This window comes from Balaenoptera ricei, chromosome X, assembly GCF_028023285.1.
Source record: "Balaenoptera ricei isolate mBalRic1 chromosome X, mBalRic1.hap2, whole genome shotgun sequence".
Classification (NCBI taxonomy): Eukaryota; Metazoa; Chordata; class Mammalia; order Artiodactyla; family Balaenopteridae; genus Balaenoptera; species Balaenoptera ricei.
In genome coordinates, this window is record NC_082660.1 from 33,631,185 (window position 1) to 33,653,502 (window position 22,318).

Below are 22,318 nucleotides of genomic sequence, written 5' to 3' on the forward strand. Positions count from 1 at the left end.
TTCTGAGGGCTGTCTTTTTGTCTTGTTTATGGTTTCCTTTGCTGTGCAAAAGCTTTTAAGTTTCATTAGGTCCCATTTGTTTATTTTTGTTTTTATTTCCATTTCTTTAGGAGGTGGGTCAAAAAGGATCTTGCTGTGATGTATGTCATAGAGTGTTCTGCCTATGTTTTCCTCTAAGAGTTTTATAGTGTCTGGCCTTACATTTAGGTCTTTAATCCATTTTGAGTTCATTTTTGTGTATGGTGTTAGGGAGTGTTCTAATTTCATTCTTTTGCATGTAGCTGTCTGGTTTTCCCAGAACGACTTATTGAAGAGGCTGTCTTTTCTCCATTTTATAGTCTTGCCTCCTTTATCAAAAATAAGGTGACCATATGTGCATGGGTTTATCTTTGGGCTTTCAATCCTGTTCCATTGATCTATGTTTCTGTTTTTGTGCCAGTACCATACTGTCTTGATGACTGTAGCTTTGTAGTATAGTTTGAAGTCAGGGAGCCTGATTCCTCCAGCTCCATTTTTCTTTCTCAAGATTGCTTTGGCTATTGGGAGTCTTTTGTGTTTCCATACAAATTGTGAAATTTTTTGTTCTAGTTCTGTGAAAAATGCCATTGGTAGTTTGATAGGGATTGCATTCAATCTGTAGATTGCTTTGGGTAGTATAGTCATTTTCACAATGTAGATTATTCCAATCCAAGAACACGGTATATCTCTCCATCTGTTTGTATCATCTTTAATTTCTTTTATCAGTTTCTTATAGTTTTCTGCATGCAGGTCTTTTGTTTCCTTAGGTAGGTTTATTCCTAGGTATTTTATTCTTTTTGTTGCAATGCTAAATGGGAGTGTTTCTCTAATTTCTCTTTCAGATTTTTCATCACTAGTGTATAGAAATGCAAGAGAGTTCTGTGCATTAATTTTGTATCCTGCTACTTTACCAAATTCATTGATTAGCTCTACTTGTTTTCTGGTAGCATCTTTAGGATTCTCTATGGATAGTATCATGTCATCTGCAAACAGTGACAGCTTTACATCTTCTTTTCTGTCTTGGATTCCTTTTATTTCTTTTTCTTCTCTGATTGCTGTGGCTAAAACTTCCAAAACTATGTTGAATAATAGTGGTGAGAGTGGACAAACTTGTCTTTTTCCTGATCTTAGAGGAAATGGTTTCAGTTTTTCACCATTGAGAATGATGTTGGCTGTGGGTTTGTCATATATGGCCTTTATTATGTTGAAGTAAGTCTTCTCTATGCCTACTTTCTGGAGGGTTTTTATCATAAGTGGGTGTTGAATTTTATCAAAAGCTTCTTCTGCATCTATTGAGATGATCATATGATTTTTATCTTTCAGTTTGTTAATATGGTATATCACATTGATTGATTTGCGTATATTGAAGGATCCTTGCATTCCTGGGATAAACCCCACTTGATCATGGTGTATGATCCTCTTAATGTGCTGTTGGATTATGTTTGCTAGTATTTTGTTGCGGAGTTTTGCATCTATGTTCATCAGTGATATTGGCCTGTAGTTTTCTTTTTTTGTGACATTTTGTCTGGTTTTGGTATCAGGGTGATGATGGCCTCGTAGTATGAGTTTGGGAGTGATGAACACCATTTATTACGAAGAAAATTTTCCTCCACTGAGGGCTCCCTTATCAAATAATTGATCATATATGCATGGGTTTATTTCTGGGCTCTCAATTCTGTTCCTTTGGTCTACGTGTCTGTGGGTAAGGTTGGTTCAGTGGCTTGTGTAGGCTTCCAGGTGGAAGTGACTGGTGCCTGTGTTCTGGTGGGTGGGAGTGGATCTTGTCTTTCTGGTGGGCAGGGCCACTTCCAGTGGTGTGTTTTGGGGTGTCTGTGAACTTATTATGATTTTAGGCAGCCTCTCTGCTAATGGGTGGGGTTGTGTTCCTGTCTTGCTAGTTGTTTGGCATTGGGAGTCCAGCACTTGAGCTTGCTGGCTGTTGGGTGGAGCTGGGTCTTAGTGTTGAGATGGAGATCTCTGGGAGAGCTCTCGCCAATTGATATTATGTGGGGCCGGGAGGTCTCTGGTGGTTAGTGTCCTGGACTCGGCTCTCCCACCTCAGAGGCTCAGGCTTGACACCTGGCTGGAGCACCAAGACCCTGTCAGCCACATGGTTCAGAAGAAAAGGAAGAAAAAATATCAAATCAAATCAAATCAAAAAAAAATTTTTTTAATAATAAAATTTAAAAAGTAATAATAAAATTAAAAAATAACAAAATAAAAAAAAAAAAGAGAGCAACCAAACCATTAAACAAATCCACCAGTGATAACAAGCACTAAAAACTAAACTAAGATAAAGATAAAAATCAGAAACAAATCAGTCACAGGCAGCAAACCCCAAGTCTACAGTTGCCCCCAAGTCCACCACCCCAATTTTGGGAACATTTGTTGTCTATTCAGGTATTCCACAGATGCAGGGTTCATCAATTTGATTGTGGAGATTTAATCCTCTGCTCCTGAGGCTGCTGGGAGAGATTTCCCTTTCCCTTCTTTGTTTGCACAGCTCCCGGGGTTCAGCTTTGGATTTGGCCCCGCCCTGCGTGTAGGTCACCTGAGGGCATCTGCTCCCCACCCAGATAGGAGGCGGTTAAAGCAGCAGCTGATTTCGGGCTCTGTTGCTCAGAGGCTGGGGAGAGGGAGGGCTGTGGTGGTCATAATTGAAGTGCGGGGCAAGCCTGCAGCGTCAGAGGGCAGCGTGATGTTGCCACAGCCTGAGGCGTGCCATGTGTTCTCCCGGGGAAGTTGTCCCTGGATCACGGGACCCTGGCAGGGGCGGGCTGCACAGGCTCCTGGGAAGGGTGTGGGTTGTGACCTGTGCTTGCACACCGGATTCTTGGTGGCAGCGGTAGCAGCCTTAGAGGTTCATGCCGGTCCCCGGGGTCTGAGCTGATAGCCGCAGCTTGTGCCCATCTCTGGAGCTTGTTTAGGTGGTGCTCTGCCTTCTGTGGGCACACGAGGAAGGAATCCCCTCTCCTCGCACACCCCGAAACTGTGGTCTCTTGCCTCTTCGGCAGCTGCAGACTTTTTCCCGGACTCCCTCCCGGCTAGCTGTGGCGCACTAGCCCCCTTCAGGCTGTGTTCACACAGCCAACCCCCATCGTCTACCTGGGATCTGACCTCCGAAGCCCGAGCCTCAGCTCCCAGCCCCCGCCCGCCCCGGCCGGGGAGCAGACAAGCCTCTCGGGCTGGTGAGTGCTGGTCGGCACTGATCCTCTGTGCGGGAATCTCTCAGCTTTGCCCTCCGCACCCTTGTGGCTGCGCTCTCCTCCGTGGCTCCGAAGCTCCCCCCTCCGCCACCCCCAGTCTCTGCTGGCAAAGGGGCTTCCTGGTGTGTGGAAACCTTTCCTCCTTCACAGCTCCCTCCCACTGGTGCAGGTCCCGTCCCTATTCTTTTGTCTCTGTTCTTTCTTTTTTCTTTTGCCCTACCCAGGTACGTGGGGAGTTTCTTGCCTTTTGGGAGGTCTGAGGTCTTCTGCCAGCGTTCAGTAGGTGTTCTGTAGGAGTTGTTCCACATGTAGATGTATTTCTGATGTATTTGTGGGGAGGAAGGTGATCTCCATGTCTTACTCCTCTGCCATCTTGAAGGTCCCCTCTATATCTATATCTTGAGAGGGAGAGCCTATATTAAACAGGCTAAGCAGGAGGGTACTTCCTAGATATTTGTCCCTGTAATTAGACATGTTTCTATTTGTCACTGCTTTTCGTAGTTTTTCCCCCTTCAAGGTTGTGGGAAATGTCTGAATACACGTGAACAAACCTATAGACTCTGCAGGAGTTTCTGGCTTTTTCACAACTCCTCAGTGCCTATCAATGCATCCTCACCCCACATCACTCCCAGTCTGGAATTATCTCCCACTTTGATTGCACCTCTGCAATCTGTATGCCTCAGATTGGATGGCGAAGGACTGGAGTTGGTGAGGGGGGATGTGAGGCATGACTTCCATAGACACAGTGACATGTAGATGGCGGTAGCAGAGGCATGACAATTGTGCTTGTAGTTTACAGCTGTCTACCTGATTCCTCTTGAGTCCTGAACTGCTAGCACTGACTTTTCAATTTAGAAAAATTACTAGGACAGACTATAGTTATCACTTCTTCTGAATTGCATGGTACACTTCAAAATCCCCTTTGGTACAATTTATTTATTGACTTGATAATGTTTTCAAGTTGAATAAAATTAAAATTCCTCAATAATATGCCTTATTTAAATTAATATTATTGTGGTTTTGGACCTCAGAAATAATCCTTTTATAATGAACTCATGATTATCTTCTAGGAGAGGATATGGTGAAAAATACTTCCTGCTAGTGCATATTGAATTGTCATTGACTCAATTAGGCTTTTATGGGCAAAAATAATAATAATCTTCATTTTCTCTGACCCATTAAGAATAGGAATTGATGAAGTTTTCAGTACAAATACTCAGTGAATTAAATTTTTCCTGTTCAGAGAAGGTGTGAACCAGCAACCAATTGATAAAGTTAACCCAGTGTCTTTCTCCCATCTGAGGCAGCTGTTCTTTCCCAATAACTTTCATGAAAGAGGTCAGCTTGAGTTAACTTGATATTTTTAAACTCCTCCTGAGTCAGATTTTATCAGTGTTTTTGCTGTATTATTTAGTTCAGTGTTGTGATTATCCAGAATATTAGACATATTAACAACTAGATTTATATACAAACATTAAAGCCTCTTACAAATTGCACATTTTCTTATTTAATGAATATTTATTGTCTCTGGTATCCCTGGCACTATTCTAGATGCTGAGGAAAGTGATGAACAATACAAATAAGGCTCCTGTTTGCATGGAGCTAATATTTTAGTTGAGTTAGAGAGGAAACAAAAATAAAATTGAAATGGGATACTCTATGTGAAGTTTTTCTGTTGTCTTAGATTTTCAAGTAAAATACAAACCTGAGAACTATAGATAATTCTTTCTCCATGCTGTGAAAGGTTTTGCCATTTATTTAGGACTCACTAAATGTATAAGTTAGGGCATCTCTAGCTGATATAACAAACTCCAGAATTTCAATGGTTTAACACAATCAAAGTTTTTAATAATTGTAACAGTCTGGTTCATTTGTTCCTGGTTAGTGGCTGGTGTCCTCCATGTTGAGATCCCAGGATTCAGACTCCTCCCATATGGTGAATCCATCACCCTTTAGGGACTCAAAGGTTCTTGCACATAGGTGGAGAAAGAGAAAAGAGAGGAGAGAATTCCCGCTAGTCACATAGAAGTGGCACACATCACTTCCACTCACATACTATTGGGGTGATCTAGTCACACAGCTATGCCTGGGTGCAGGAGGGTCTGGGAAGTGTAACCTCTGATTGGATAGCTGCTACCCAATGATATCTTTATATTATGAAGGGGAGCACAGAATTTTGCTGGAGAAATGATATTTCTGCTGTGTCTAGGGAGATGAGAAATCTTTAGCCTGTCATCCAGTTTCTAGCCTGTGTATGCCACGGCCAGAACACAGAGAGTGGCGGTGTTTTCTTTAAGGAGTGGAAACTAACAGTTTAATGCCCATTAGATTTTGGTGAGTTCCTGCCCACAGATTGGACCGTACGTAAAGGGAAAATGGCTAGAGTGAAAGCAGCTACCCTTCCGCTGACACATGATAAGACCTTCTGGATCAAAATGGATTTTACTCTATGGAAGGAGACTGGGCTTAGACTGTTTTAAAAGAATCTGCCTCAAGGTACATTCTACTAGAGTGAGAAGAACCCAGAAGAGTCTACATGGGGGTAATGCTAGAAAGAGTAAGAAAGAGGGACCTAGAAAGTCAGCTGGAGAAGATCACCCAGCATCAATTAAACAAATGGCCTTTGTTCTTTTACCTCTCATCCCATCTACATCCTGTAACCTGAAGGATCCATATTAGCACAGTGATTGCAGGAGGAGAGGAAGTCAGAGCAGGAAATTGAAAAGAACATATCATGTGTACCTTCTTCTTCACAGGCAGTCTGAAAAATCACTAGATAGTCCTGGAAGTGGGGACGGTGTGCCAGGGAGAGAAATCAGGAAAAGTATTCGTTGGATGTGAGATGAAAGTGTTGATTGATTTTGTATTTCTTTACATATCTGACAGTGAGACTGCTCTAGCATTGCGAACCATCCTAAGATAACAACAGGAGTGGGGAAAGGGAGATCCTGCCTGGTTTGGAGAGCAGGAGTGGGGGAGAGAAACCGTTTTCAGATTACACTCCACTAAGTTTAGTTCACCAGGTGAACCCATTACCATGACAATAAATGGACAAGGTGAATTTAGACAGTGATAATTCTACAAACGAAAATAGTCCAGGGTTTCATTGAGGATGACACAAAGACTGAAGCAGTACAACCAGGTAGAGAGACTAACCAACGTATAAGCCCTCGGGACAAAATCAGCTTGGTGGGAAGGGACCTACCAGGAAGGAGCCCAGGCACTCCAGGAACAGAAAAGAGGCTTGTGAGGCTGAAGCTTGGACAGAAGTGGTAAAGGTATGATTTGCGATCAGAGGGGTCTATAGGACGCCATCTTGTAGGATCTCAAAAGGCAAGATGAGAGTTTTTATTCCTTGTGCAATTAGAAGCCACTAGAGGGTGTGAAGAAGGGAATGACCTGATCTAATTTATGTTTTTAAATCTCTCAGAATGTTTCTTCTATTTTAAGAAAATAATAAACATATAGCATGTATTTAGATGCCAGAAATATTTTATATTTGTTTTAAGATGAACACAGATAGTCAAATTCCCTCTGAAAAGGTTTATAACTTAACAAAATTCAGTACAATTGTTTGTACATATTTTAAAATAGTATTCCAGACTTCTCTGAGTATTTGAACTTTTTCAGTAGTCTAAATTTCAGCATCTTATGAATGTTCTCATGCTTTAAAATCTTTACCTATATTCCACAGGATTAAATATACCCAATTTGGTCTCTCTACAAAGGATTGTGAAAAATGGAAGCAGTTTCTCTAAACAGTCATTATGTTAGCTAAAATATTCCTTAAGTACAATCAAGAGAAAAATACTAGACAACTTATGAAGGAATACTCTCTATCATTGAACCTAAAAGAGGCCATGTGAAGATGAAAGACAACTTTTGAAGTCACCATATACAGTCATTACTATTTTACTATTTTTCAAAAAAAAAAAATCAGTCGAAACTGATTTATATTTAATTCTAAACATAAACTGAAAAAAATCCACTCATCAAAGTGGAATAAAATGCCATTGGCAAGATATATACTAGCCCATTATTTCAAACTTTTTTAATATATCAAGTTCACAGAAATTTAACTGACTTTGTACTTCCTATTGAATAAGTTATTTATCAAAATATGGAATGGGGGTGGTAGGATACCTTAGGCAACAAGACTATTAACCATTTTTGCAGAGTAATTTTTTATACATTTTGTTTTGTATGTTATTTACTCAAAATAGTTATGTATTTCTGGATTACGTAGATAACACAAAGGAGGTGTTCCAAGAATAAATTTACAAATTTTGATCATCTTGTAAAATGGTGAATGACAAAAATTTCTTTTCTTTAACTTACTGAATGCATCAGATATTTAAAGAAATATCTAATTATTATGGCCTTAAGAAATCTAGTTGTAAAATTAATCTTTTCCAAATTAATTTTGACATTATTTTGGCAGATGGGTATTTAATAGAAATTATTTATATGATACCATATATGAAAGGTATCATTTAGGGATTTTTATCTGTTTAAACTTTGAAGAAAATGATATTCAAACCATAATGAAAGTTAGAAATTATTTTTTATAATATTGTAGTTAAATTTGACATATATTTTACCATGGTAGGAGTACAGAACAATTAATTGGAAACTTCAGTCATTCTAGTATAATGAAATATTCATTTCTATTGAGTCTGTTGCTATTTTCAAGACTCCAAAGAATTTGGTTGCAGGGATTCTCCAGAGGTTGCCGTGGTACTTAGTGCTGGTAAGCAGTTGATGATTGCTCTCTGGAAGGCTGCTCTGTGAAGAATTTTAAGGGGGCATCCAGTCCTACTGGATAAGAGTGAAATGATCAGGTAGTGATACTTGCAATGGATGTGTCAAGGAGGAGCTGTGACAGAGGTGCCCCTTAGCTGCCATCCACATTTCCCAAGAGATTTGGCCAACTGTGTAGAATGTCATCACACATTTGTAACACAAAGCATGCTTCTGTTATATGGCTTGTAGTTCACAGAGGAAACAGTAGCTTTAAAGTGGTTTTGTTTTATTTTGTGTTCATAGTTTACATGTGATAAGACATAAAGCAATTCCATATTCCAGGACTTTTTTTCCTTTTTAGACCAGAGTTTTTCAATGTACAGGTCTCAAAATGTGACTGGGTCAAAATGAGCATTATTTTTTAAAGAGATGACTAGAATAGAGTAGAGTAGAATAGAATAGATCATAGAAATCACATGTGGTAAGAGTAGGGACTGTTTTGTGAAACTTCCTTTTCAGTAGTATGTGTATATGAGCTGATGGTGATATAAAAATGAATTACTCTGATAATCAGTGGTTTTGATCTTAGCATTTTTACTACTTTGAAGAAGCTATAGGACTTCCTTGGTGGCGCAGTGGTTAAGAATCTGCCTGCCAATGCAGGGGACACGGGTTCGAGCCCTGGTCCGGGAAGATCCCACATGCCACGGAGCAACAAAGCCCATGCATCACAACTACTGAGCCTGCGCTCTAGAGCCTGTGAGCCACAACTGCTGAGCCCACGTGCCACAACTACTGAAGCCCGTGTGCCTAGAGCCCGTGCTTCGGAACAAGAGAAGCCACCACAATGAGAAGCCCACGCACCGCAACAAAGAGTAGCCCCCGCTCACCGCAACTAGAGAAAGCCCGTGTGCAGCAACGAAGCCCCAATGCAGCCAAAAATTAAAAAAAAAAAAAAAGCTATAGCAGTGTCTTAAACTGACACTTTCTCTGAAGAATATCTGAGTAACAGACCAGGACACATATCTAGTCCAAGATGTTTCATTTCAATTTTCTGTCCAAAGACCTGGGCAAAGTTTCTAGGCTAATATATGGTGGTTGGTATTTGTTATCATGGCATATTCCTTTGGGTTAGTTGTTGATTTGCTTGACCCTCAGAAACTTCCTAGGAGGCTCTGTTCTGTAACAGTCTTATAAAATATCTCAGGTTTGCCTAAGAAATAGTAAATTTTGTGATGTAATGCCACTGTTGAGTTTTTTGCATGTTATATCTTATTTTTCCTTCTTTATAATTATGAGCATGGGTATTTTACTGTAGGAATTTAATGACCATTTATTTTAGGAATCCATGATTCTAATATCTCCTGAAACTATTGTAGATGGCCATTTTCAATTGCATTCATAATTAAATCTGATTTGTAATAAATAATATCTACTCTCATCTAGTAATTATATCCTTGTGTATATCCTTGATTTCCATCTTTCCTTGCCAGATGATGTTCACCACACTAAATGCTTTTTCCATCCCCCTAAAGTATAATACTTATCCACTCATTTATTTATACAGAGGTAATGAAGCAAATGCTTTTTCATGGACAAAGCTGTAATGTCTATCTTGAAGATACATTGTGTGAATAACTCTCTCCCCATCACCACCTGTCCCCACCAGCTCCTGTAATGTGACTTGATAAATTTCAAAATAGCTCCACGTCCCAAAGTACATCCATTACCCAACTTTAAATTATGACTAAAATGTCCAACATTCTCCATTTAATTAGGTTAAGGCATTATAGACAATTGGTCTTTGTTAAGATTGAGATATGTCCTATTTAATCACCTTTGACACATTTGCTTCAATTAATGGCTTTTACTGTAGTGGAGATCATGGCTGTAATGGGATAAGATATAAGTCACTACATGGAGAACAGACTTGTGGTTGCCAAGGGGAGGAAGGATGGGAGAGGGATGGATTGGGAGTTTGGGGTTAGCAGATGCAAACTAGTATGTATAAGATGGATAAACAACAAGGTCCTACTGTATAGCACAGGGAACTATATTCAGTATCCTGTGACAAACCATAATGGAAAAGAATATGAAAAATAATATATGTATAACTGAATTACTTTACCATACAGCAGAAATTAACACAACATTGTAAATCAACTATACTTCAATAAAATTTTTAGAAAAAGATATGTCATTAGCCAGAATGGTTCAGAATGAGAATCAGGAAATGTCTTGGAACGTGAAGTGTGCCTTCCTTGGCTGAGTGGATGTAGCTCGGGAGGCAGGACAGGAGAAACCAGACAGAAGGGAGGAATCTAAACAGGAAGGTAATCATGTCATCAGCATAATTTGACTTCTTAGTTCAGATTGTCTCTAGAACTTGATACTAATGTACAGAGCTACTCGGAATCAGCAGCAGCAGCCACAGCTTTTTAGAAAGATAAATTTTCGGGCCCCATCCCAGATGTACTGAATCAGAATCTTTGAGGAAGAGGGCCAGTAATCTATATTTTAGCAACCTCTACGGATGATAAGTCTGAGTACCACAGCAAGAAGAAACATTGACAGACAGACCTCATAATAATAATGGTACTGAAGACAAATATATTTTAAATGTAATTTTGCAGTTTCCTTAGCATTTAGCTAGGTGGATCTCTTGGACTATTTGTTGCTGAAAAAAATATTGTCACCATTTAGCAAGGCTAAACGAAGAAAATATATAAGAGTTTAAAAGAGAGTGAGGTACATTCAGTAGTGGGTCAAGGAAAAAATAAACTTTTATACATTTGGCCATTGTTTTATCGGCTTCCATAGGCCAATGACCCTGTGCTGACGCTAAGAGCTAATTTTATATTTCTTATGTAATTCTAGGAGAGTGTTTGTATTGAAATACGTCTCTTTAATCCAAAAGAGAAACTTATTCACTTAGATGTGCAGTTATCGAGTGCTGCCGTTAGTGAACTCAAGGAACTTGTACTATTTCCACTAGATTCTCTCAACTGTGTTGTACGGTATTCTCCAGCGACTACAGGCTATAGAGAAGAAAGGTATGGTTTGAGTGTGGCATTATACTTATTGTTGATCCTTTGAAATTAACCTTTAAAATTATTTCTTTGCATGGTATAATCATTGAGATTACACTCGCTCATAGTTTTAGCTTTGTTTAATACCATTCATTGGCAAAATGTACTAATTTAGAATTACCATTGTTTTCTTTAATGCAAAGATATTATTTATTAGAATATCAAGTTAAATAATTCCTAAATTGCCCCTTATATACTCTCTTTCACTTCGCTTTTTGTTAACTGTATTTTTCTGGGTTGTACCAAGTGAAAATGATTCTGTAAGAACTAGGGGTTAAACTTTCAATTTTCATGATAAAAATTCACTTATATCTTATATTCTCAATTAAATGAAAATCACATACACCCATACACACACATATATTAACAGTGCAATGACGAGTGTTCTTATAGCATAATTATGAAAAACTTTGCACTGTGTATTCTCACACAGAAACACATAGCTTCTATGCTCACGATTAACTCAGTCTATAGTAAAATAATCAACTTTCTTTGTTTTAACAGTAATATCCAATTTATTTGTTATAGTTTTAAAGACTGTACTTAGTATTGGTGTGTACAATGCATTCCATTACTCCATGAAGATGTCTTTTGCTAGTTTATATGCTCTTTCAGAGTTAGAATAATTCTTATTTTAATGAATGATGAATAAATAAATATATTTGTGAAATTTTAAAGGATAAACATTTTTATAATGTGAAACATGAAAATTAAGACCATAATGTATATAAAAGACACTATTTTGCTAGATTACCATTAGAAACGTGTTCTCGTCTCCTCTCTGCATTGTGACTATAGAGGCTTTGTGAACACAGACTGAATCTTGGATTTTCTTTGTCAGCATACATTAAAAGACACACTTTGGGCTGATACTTACTGACTGCTTTCTCTGTTGTCATCACTGGAGCATGTATTTTACATACGTACACACCTAAAATTCTCACAGTAACCATAAGTGTTCCCATTTTATAAATGATGAAATTGAAATTCAAAAAGTTAAGTGACTTGTTCAAGGCTGTACAAATAAAAGATGACAGAGCTGGGATACCAGCCTAGTTTTACTATTAGACTGTCACACACTCTCTGTCTCCCCAAAGATGAGCACGTGCTGATGATAAAGGAAGCTCTCCAGAGCTGCATGTCACTTGATAACCTTCATATGAAAACGCACGTGTGTTCGATTCAACAAACTACATTTGGTTTAACCACAGTTCAAATGCAGGACTTTACTTGTTCTAGCTCCTGCAAGATATTTGAATCACCTATGTTTAAGCATTTTTCATTGATTCAACAGGCATTTATTAAACAGATATTAATGATAATACTTCATCTTGAATACAAAGTGATTTTCTCACCAAAAATGAAAAAAATTTAAATAGATCTACAAGAGTAAGCTGTATTACAGAACAATTGTCAAATGTTGTATTTGGAGCCACCTATCTGGCATTTATTTTTTCTGCCAAATTTATTTTACATACAAACTAAATTGCTGACAAGATTTTGTATATTTCTCTCCACCAGCATTATTTTTCAGCCTGATACAGCTCTAGAGTTTTGGTATTTACTGAAAGTAACTACTGACATACCAAAACCAACCATAATGCCAGAAATACATTGTGACCTTGGAAAGTAAGTTCTATTTAATAAATAAAATTATTTCATGGAAGAAAAAAAAGTTTATCTAAAATAATATTGTTATAATGCATTTAGTATTTTAAAATAAGACATAAATATGTTTTTAGTAATTGATTTTCTTCTCCAGGGAGGTTTGATATTTAAACGACCTTGTGGAAAACTTGTGTGAAAAGAAAAACAAGTCAGGACTTAGTAAGGAGAGGCTTTTATTCAAAATGATTATCGCAAGGGAGGAAAAGGGACTATTGAAATAGTTGGCGGGGTACTATTGCAATTTGGAGATCATTCCCCTCTCAGAAATCTACAAGCTACTCAATATCAAACCGAGCAAGCTTTTTCTTTTATAGGCTAAAGGAGGGGCAAGCAGAAATAAGCAGAATCTTTGGAGGGAAAGCTGGACAAGGAAGGGAAAATGACCGGTGGGGACTGATAGGAAAAAGGGTTCTGCCGTGGTCAGTTGATTCCCAAGAGAAGCCCAGAAGGGAGGCACATTTTACTTTTTTGGTGCTTGCTCAGGCTTGGGGACAAGCAGAGTTCAGGGACCTATGGGAAAGATAGAAAGCGGACTAAAGTTTGGTCAAGGCAAAGCAGAGGGTAAGCATTGGGCAATTGAGAATACTTGGTCATTTGGTTAATACCATATGCCCTTGAAATATGACCTTTATATTTAGGTGATTGAGTTCCTAGTACATGTCTGGCGTCAAGTTTGGTGCTGATGCATAGGGGTAATCAAGTCACATTTCCTGCTTTTAAAGAGTACGTGTACCAGTGGGCAAATCAGTGCCTTCTCATTAATGTCTCTCCCTCAGCACACCAAAAGAGTGTTCAATTCTCCCAGTGCCAGATCTTGAGCCAAAACATCACTGCAAGTGATTTATTAAGGAGGTGTGATCCCAGTAAGAAAAATTAGTAAGAGAACGAGGGAAGCAGAATAAGCAAAGGGAAGAAGCTAAGCAAGGATGTGATTGCAGGTACAGTCCCAGACTTTATCTGTTCCTGTGGAGAGCTTTGGAGCATAAATCACATTTCAGAGTTTGTCTTGTCTCGATGCCAAGACTCTGGGCTTTTGAACTCCCATACTAGTCAGTATAAGCTTCGTCTGGATGAGCTATAAACTCCCAGGCACTTCTGCTCTAGGGCTGAGGACTTCAGGATCCCAAGGCAATCATCTGAAAGTCTCAGCTGGAAGATGAACAGCAAGCATGCGGAAGTTGGGGGATGGGGGCAAGAAACTAGGTGGAGCACCGACAGTGTCTGCTACAAGTTATTTACAAATTTATTTCTAGATTTAAGTTTTTCTTGTTTTAAATATATACCAATATATGAAAACTATATATATATATATATATATATATATATAAAACTATAAACTAGATATATATACAATTGTTAATAAATGTAAGTCAGTGTTGTGAAAATATTTGGCTCAACCAATTTTACAGTCATGTTTCTTTTCATTCTACCTAAAAGTGCTAGCCTTTTTTCTTTCAAGTTCTTGTTGTTCTTTAACATTTTTCTAAAACAACTACTTTTTATCTAAGTCATACTGTGTATAATTTAAAGATGCATAATATTAAAAGATGTTTGATAGTTACTGTATTTCTAACCAGTCTTGTGGATCTTTTTCCTCTTCCGAAGTTTGCATGGTCTTTAATTGTACCTAATGTCCTTAAAATTCGTAATGATATGCATTGGTGTGGCTCTATTTTCGTACATTTTTCTGTGTAGTTGGGGTCTCTTTCAATATGGAAACACTGAGATATTGTTTCACACTTGTTAGAGTGGCTAGAAGTTTGACATCAGGGTTTCAGCAGGACCATGCTCCCTCTGAAACCCAAAAGGGAGAATCCTTCCTTGGCTCTTCTGGCTTCTGGTGCTTGCCAGCAATCTTTGGTGTTCCTTGAGTTGTAGATGTATCATTGCAATCTCTACCTCCCTTCTCGTATAGCCTTCTCATGTGTCTTCACATCATCTTCTCATAAGGACACCAGTCATGTTGGATTAAGGGCCACCCTACTCCAGTGTGACCACAACTTAACTAATTACAACTAATTACTACTCTGCAATGACCCTGTTTCCAAATAAGGTCACATTCTGAGGTACTGGGCGTTAGAACTTTACTATATCTTTTTGGGGGATGCAGTTCAACCCATAATAGTCATCAAGTTTGTGAAATTATCATTGAACAACTTTACTAGCTTTGTTCTTCCTTCCAGGTTTGTCACTCAGATAATTCCTTTAGATAATCCTACACACGAAACCTTAGAATTGCAAGCAACAAACAGTAATCCTGATAATTTTGTCCTGGAGGTTAACAGATCACCAGTAAGTATATTCAGAAAGCCGAGTAATCTACCACTACTAGAACATTTTCCAGTTCTGATTTTGGGACACCATGGAGTATTAGCAATTGAATTATTAATAAGGTTTCAAATGCTAAAACTTTTAAATATAACGTATACATTGCCAATTTTAATTTATCAAGAAAATCAGTATCATGTTCATGTAAATGTTTGAAATTATATATGCTAGATTCATGCTCATTTTCACTGAACCCTAAATAAATTGGTTGTGCTTTATTTCTGACTGCTTTGGTAACCAGTTTTTGCAATAGTTAGTTTCCCAATAATATAATTATTTTTTTCTGATTTTAATTGAAGTGGTCTTTTTTTTTTTTTTAAAGAAACAATTGTTTAGAGCAGTTTAGGTTCACAGCAAAATTAAGCAGAAGGTACAGAGATTTCCTATATACATCCTGCCTCAGTCTCCCTCCCACCCTCCCTATCCCACCTCTCTAGGTGGTCACAAAGCACCGAGCTGATCTCCCTGCGCTATGCGGCTGCTTCCCACTAGCTATCTGTTTTACGTTTGGTAGTGTATATGGGGCACAGAGAATTTGCTTTTCTAAAAAGTTCTCTTGCTGCTGCTGCTGCAGCTGGCGAAAGACCACACTTGAAGAACACTGATTAAGATATGTACAGTTTGGAGAGTATCTCAAAGGAACATAAATTCAGGGAATATTCTTAGGCAATTGGCTATGTGGCTCTGAAATTCAGGGTAGAATATTAAGCTAGAAATGAAGACTTGGGGGATCATCTGCACCAAAATAATAACTGAAATTTGGGGAGTATATGGGGGGAGGTCTGTGTATATAGAAAAGTAGAAAACCCCCAGCCTCACTGACCCTTGAGTGTAGAGGAGTGAGAAGAGTCCACAGAGGAGACCCACCCTCCCTCTTGCGTCTCCCCAGCTATCAACGTCCCCACCAAAGTGGTGCATTTTAGGAATATGATTTGACTCAATGGTTATTCTATGTGTCCAGGTCCCAGGACGCCAGTTCTTTTTAGCTTTTCCTTAGTTCCTACCCATCACCCCCTCCCCACAGACAGTGCTGACAGCTCTGCCCCTCTCTCTTTTTCTCTGCCTCATTTTCTCATTCCTTCATTCCTGGGAGAGACTAGAGCCAGTCAATGGGCCTCAATCACTTTATCTTCCCCCAAGTAGCAAAACAAGATCTGAAGGTTCAGCATCCCTGTCTGTATTTCCAAAGCATACGATACCAAATATGTATAGTGAATGCCAAAACCTTGCTTTCAAGTAAACTTCGAAATGATAATTGCAATAGATTATTTTCTTCAGAGGACCTCACAGTAAATCGTGGTATTTAGAAAAAGCCTTTTACTATTTGCTGTTTGGTGATTGTTTAACGAATCTACAATGTGATTTCTTTATTTATATTTTAATACCTGTCTCTTGTCACTCACTGGTTGCCAACTAATATCATGATATGAAATTAGTTCTTAACTGCCATGGTGTGTCAAATCAGATATCGCTAAGTATTGCATTGCTAATATTGGTGTATATAGTGTAATCTTAGAAACATTATTTTAAAATATACATGTATGTTTGTATTACTTAACACCATATTTTCCATAAATTAAACAGAATACGATGTTCAGGCTATAGTTTACATTTAACAGAAATTACTCATTAGTGATGTTTTAATATCCTTCGTATCACTACTTTTACAGAGAATGTAAACTGTGGTACAAGGGAAAACAAATGCATTGTATTACAGATGCCATCTTACGTTGCATAATGAAAAAGATGGTCTCGGCTTTAACATTTCCAACCATGGTTTTCTAGTCCATTCATTCTTTCGTACACTTATCAAATATTATTGACCACAGAATATGCAATTAATTTAATATTTGGAAACAGCTCAAAAATAAATTTACAGGTGAGAAAAATACTATTATATGTTATAGAACAAATAGGAACATACATTAATGGTAATGATAATAAATGGAAAGTATATCATATATATATGTATATACTTTATATAGATATGTATATATAACTTTATTCCTGGTTTTGTTGTGTAATATTCATGTTTACATAGGTAAGGATTTTTAAATATTGGTGATTACCTGTAAATGCTTCAATAAGTAAGCATAGATTGATAATCAAGGCAAATAATGATATTAAAAATTTACTGTCCTCCATCTATATATTATGAGAAATTTCAAAAAGATACAGAAGTGGAAAGAATAATACAGTGCACAAACTTATACCTTCTATCTTGGTTCTTATAGTAACAATTTGTTACATTTTTTCCTCTCTTTTCTCTCTTACATTTCTTACTGTTCAATTTAAAGGTAAATTGTAAATGCTATTTTAACAGTAAATACTTTAGATTATATTTCGTAAGAGCATATTAGTCTCCTCCATCATCTAATATCCTGTCCATATTTCAGTTTACCTGTCGCAAGAATATCTTTCCCTCTTGAACTAGGATCTAGTGTAAGCTCAAACAGGGGAATTGGTACTCCTGATGACACTTGCTTGTAATAAAATGTTTTTAAGTTTCAAAAGCTGATATGTTTAACATATTATTTATATATCCCATTACACTAAACCAGTAGGTTTGCTACAGTTAAGTTCCATCCAACCGTGTTTATCTTTTTTTCCTTGAAACCAGGGGAGATGCATTTTTCAGTAAATTTTAGGTGGAAATAAAGGAATTGAGTTATTGCTTGGTTGTATACACTACCTCAGTTTTCACCACATGCCTCTGACATATATTTATAGAAAAGGAATTTGAAGCCAGAGAGGCTAAAATATTTAAACCACATGATTAGTCAATGGTAGAACTAGAGTTAAAAATCTAAGTTAATATAGTATTATACATTTTTCCAATGAAATGGGTGATTTCTTTTATATATATATGGGGGGAGGAAGAGAAATATTTTTGTCACATTTGCTAAATTGAAAGAACATATGAACTGCAACTTTTCTGGGTTTTTTTCCTTTGCTAAAGTTAATTCTGATATTAATTTGAACTCCTTAAATGTGCATTAACTGATAATGTCAAAACTGATAATGAAGTATCAGAGGGACACCCAGCCTGAGATAAAAAATATTTGCTGTAGATAAACCACATGTATAGTAAGGAGGTAACTCTGTTCTAAAATTAAGTTTGTATTTTTTTTTCATGGTCGTTTTCAGAGTTTATTGAAGAGCAAGTGCTGTATTCTACAAGGATTGAATGACTTTGCCAAATTGCAAGTGTTCTTTTTCAAAAGTTATCTGGCAAAATACATTAGTGAAAAAATAATTGACTTCTCAAATGTGCCACTCATTCTGTCATTCTGTAAGGATTGATAATAAATATTACATTATTCACAGTGTAGCTTTTTGATTACTTAAGATCTTCAAGCCTTCATTATATTGTGATGGAGTTTCTAGCTTCTTTCACAATCTCTAAAGAGGTAACTCAGATTAATACATTTCAGACTCAAGTTATTCTAGCAGGTCACACCTTGAGGGTCTATGTAATAGGACAAGGAAAAAAACTTCATTGTACAATAAAGAAGCATGTCTTACATCTGCACTTAGACTCAGTTCATTTCTTTTGACCTTGCCAACACTACAAGTTAGGTTCCCAGTGGTTTGACATGTATTTTGGGATGGATAATAAGCTATGGGTTCTTTAAATAAAATGTACATTTCTATTATTGGGGATTCCAACTCAGATTAAAAAATTCATCCTGATTTCCTTTTATCGATCGATGTGGTCATTGTCTGGGGGAAGAGCATTGTGTGAGCGCTAATAAACCCTGTTTACTATGGGCTGTTTTCACCAATATTCCCCAAACAGGCATACTGAGAATGGTTAATGTGTATAAGGCAACATGTTAATCACATGAACATCAACCTGGTATACACCTAGCACACAAAGATGCTGACTCAAACAAAAGTATTGATTTTTGTTTCTCTTTCTTGTTTCTTAATTTACACAGCTGATCATACCACCTCACTCCACCAAAGTCATATGTGTAATTTAGAAAAAAGTTTTTGAGGCTAATAAATTTTTTACATGATTACTGACTTATACATGACCTGAAGCAATACTGTGGAAGTATGCTTGACTTTCAAAGATATTAAAGAAAACAGACAAACCAGTAATCCTTCTCATAAAGAAGGGCAAGTATAGTAGAGATATTTTCTTTCACAAAAATAATTTTAACACAGCTGATCTTTTAAATCATTGCTTCCTAGCAGGGTCAGGCCTTTCGTCTTAATTCTTGGAGATAACTTAGTTGCTTGCATTTCTGGTGGAAATTACATCTACTCAAGGTAGTCTGGCACATCAGCAGGATAGTGGTCACTTCTCCATCTTAAAAGATTTAGAAAATCCTAGCCTAGAGGCTGAACTCAAAATTCTTTATCAAATACCAAAGAACTCAAACAAGTAAGTAATCCACTCAAACCTTTTTGTCAATCACTTTAACACTGGGGCTTCATTTCAGTCACTCTAAGCCTCTCCTTCCAAGTTGTAGTAAATCTCCAAGGCTTTATCTCTGGTTAGACTTAAATCAATAATTCATTCTTTTAGCTACTGAGTTCAGACCGCTTCAACCTTTTCAATGTATGCCCTAACCTTTGTGATATTTCTTGCCTTTTCTTTTTTATTTTTTTGCCTTTAATTTTTTTTTTTTCCTTTCTATCCCTGAATAATTCAGATCTTCCTCTTCTTTTAATTCATCTAGTTGACATTCTTTGCAGGCAAAACTGGTTTATCCTAAAGTATTAATTGAATGAACTTTTGAAAATGCAGTATATATTATGTATGTGTAGGCATCTAAAGAAGATATTTTTAAGAAGAAAATTTTAGGGCTTACTTTTCTAAGTCTGAGAGTTTGCAATTAGGTTAACCACTAGGGAAAAACTCACATAGGCTTCTGTCCCTCTCTTGATTTCACTGATAAATATATCTGAACTAACACACACAACTAAGTAGCTGATTAATCAAAAATCTAGTATGGTAGTGCTTGTAGGATAAGTTTTAACTATTTCTGAATATGACTCTTTGCTGAACTTAAGGAAATGGCTATTGTTTATTATTTGTTTCATTTGTTTCCAGTTTGTATCCATGTGAAGAACTCTGCATTGTAAAAAATCTAACTTTAGGCTAAAGTTGTTTGTATAGATTTTGAATCCTGAGATTAATTTGGTTAGGGCATCACAACTGCGAATATCATAAACTCATAATATGCTACCAGAATCTCTCAATGAGATTGTTACTGCATAACAGCATAAGAGGAACAATAGTAAGCAGCAAATGTGATAAACAGGCCTTCTCTGATATCAAACATTATGTTCTGAGATTTTCTCTTGGTTTTCAGTCGTTTCATTTTTATTTTCAAATAGTTGCCATTATTTATTCCATTTATACTTGATGTGGGACTCACTGCATCTAAAGGTCAGAACAGTGAAAATAAAGGAAAACGAGATAAAATCAGAGTGATTTTTATTACCCAGCAGGTGTCTATGGTCCTTGCAGCCTGTGTCTATGGCAGACTCTCTTGATTCTTAGCAAGCTCAAATGCCCTTGAGCTCTACTCAGTGTGCAAGCCAGATCTACTATCTTTTACCTCCACTTGTTTCTTCTTTCAGAAACATTGGAATTGGATCTTTAATGGTTTTACTCTGTCTTCTTTCAAAGAAGTTTGAGATAAAGATGGACTAAAAATGTTACTTTTTTTTTAATGCATATGTTCCCTGGGGTACTTTTTAATTTCCCTCTGTGAACCCAGGTGGATAATTTAAGCAATGCTACCGTAATTGTTGGATACTAGTGTCCAGGAATGGTAGGATATGGTTTAACTTAGAACCTCCAGTATTCCAGGCCACTTGGCAAAACATGAAAACATGACCTTCTTGTTTTTGTAGTTTGGCTTATTTCCAGTGGTTTAAATTAACCTAATTTCTGTCATCCATGATTTATTTTATAAAATAGCCAAAAAGTAAGTAATTTACATAAAACAGTTGTTACTATAATTGAACCCTGACACTTGGTTCCAGGCAGTCAATTACGTGTGATCAAGTTCAGACATCGTAAGTGAAAATATAGTGAATTTATGCTTGTAGACTCTCTAACTAAAAGTAATGCAGTCATTTGAAGACATATGCAGATAAAACTTGCCTTTTCATCCTCACTTACTTGAGACAGCATTTTATGAATTTCCTGTCACCACCCATCCTACTTTGGAAACAATCTTAAAGCAAGTTTCCCCCTTTTATTGGAACTTAAGCTTGGAAACATCTATGTAGTTTGAGAGGTGATAAACCAGGACATTGTTCGCTGGTTTTTGGTTAATGACCTCGTCATTCATCGGTAATGTTAGCAAAGTGTTCGGTGTAGAACAGAGTCTCAAGGGACTTTTATTCTAAATGAATACAAAGGGAACATTTTCAAGCAGAGCTTTGCAGGCTTATGAAACACAGATAAGAACAATGGCCACATTGAATCTTCTTCACATAATTTTTGAGCCATTTTTTCATATCATGTGATAAAACATACACTGTACTAGATGATGGGCGTAAATAATATGGCAATAAGTTGTATATACTTCTTTTTAATGGGACTGCAATCTGTGTCTCACCTTCTTTGCCTTCCTGTGATAAATATTTTGGAAACTTCATAGAGCATTTAGTACCCAGTTTGTTAGACAAATTGATTTTTTAAAAACTCTTGAGCAGAAATGCATGGCTTTCATTAAATTTTCTCTTTTATGTTGCTATCAGTAAGCTTGTGTGTATTGAAATATGTTTAATATTTGAACATTGGCCTTTTGCCTTTTTTTCAGTGTAAAAACACATTGATTTTTTCAATAAAATCAAAAGGAATTTGGAAAAAGAAGGAAAGATGAAAACAGTGCATGTTAAATGTTAACAAAAAACTTATCTGCCAAATTTTTTATGTGTACTATATTTATTAAGTGGTACAAATAAAAAGTATGTAATTAGGACATATATGTTATGGATGTTTATCTTTATACAGTTTAAAGAATGGATATTCTACATCTCTGGAAGAGGACTATTCCCCCAGCCTCTAGAAATAGAAAGAATGACCACATACCTTCGTCTTCAATCATCTGTTCTTATACCTTTCCAAAATCCCACCAAAGAAGATGTTTTAATCGATATCATACTAACAGGTAAGTTGTTTTTCTTTTACTTTACATATGTTATTTTGTAATTATTAATCACACTTATTCTATTATAGAGTCCAAGCATTTTAGAGGTAGTGGACACTTCAGGGCTCTGTTAGTTCAACAACAT

At 36.9% G+C, this 22,318-nt stretch overlaps 1 protein-coding gene across 1 annotated transcript in view; it reads left to right on the top strand.

Annotated features, from left to right (window-relative positions):
- The window catches only part of CFAP47 (cilia and flagella associated protein 47), a 487,004-nt gene that overhangs the window by 353,713 nt on the left and 110,973 nt on the right, over nucleotides 1-22,318 (top strand). Inside the window, 4 exon segments of the mRNA XM_059910362.1 lie at nucleotides 10,845-11,020; nucleotides 12,578-12,685; nucleotides 14,908-15,016; nucleotides 22,038-22,194. Coding sequence (XP_059766345.1) covers nucleotides 10,845-11,020; nucleotides 12,578-12,685; nucleotides 14,908-15,016; nucleotides 22,038-22,194 — 550 coding nt within the window.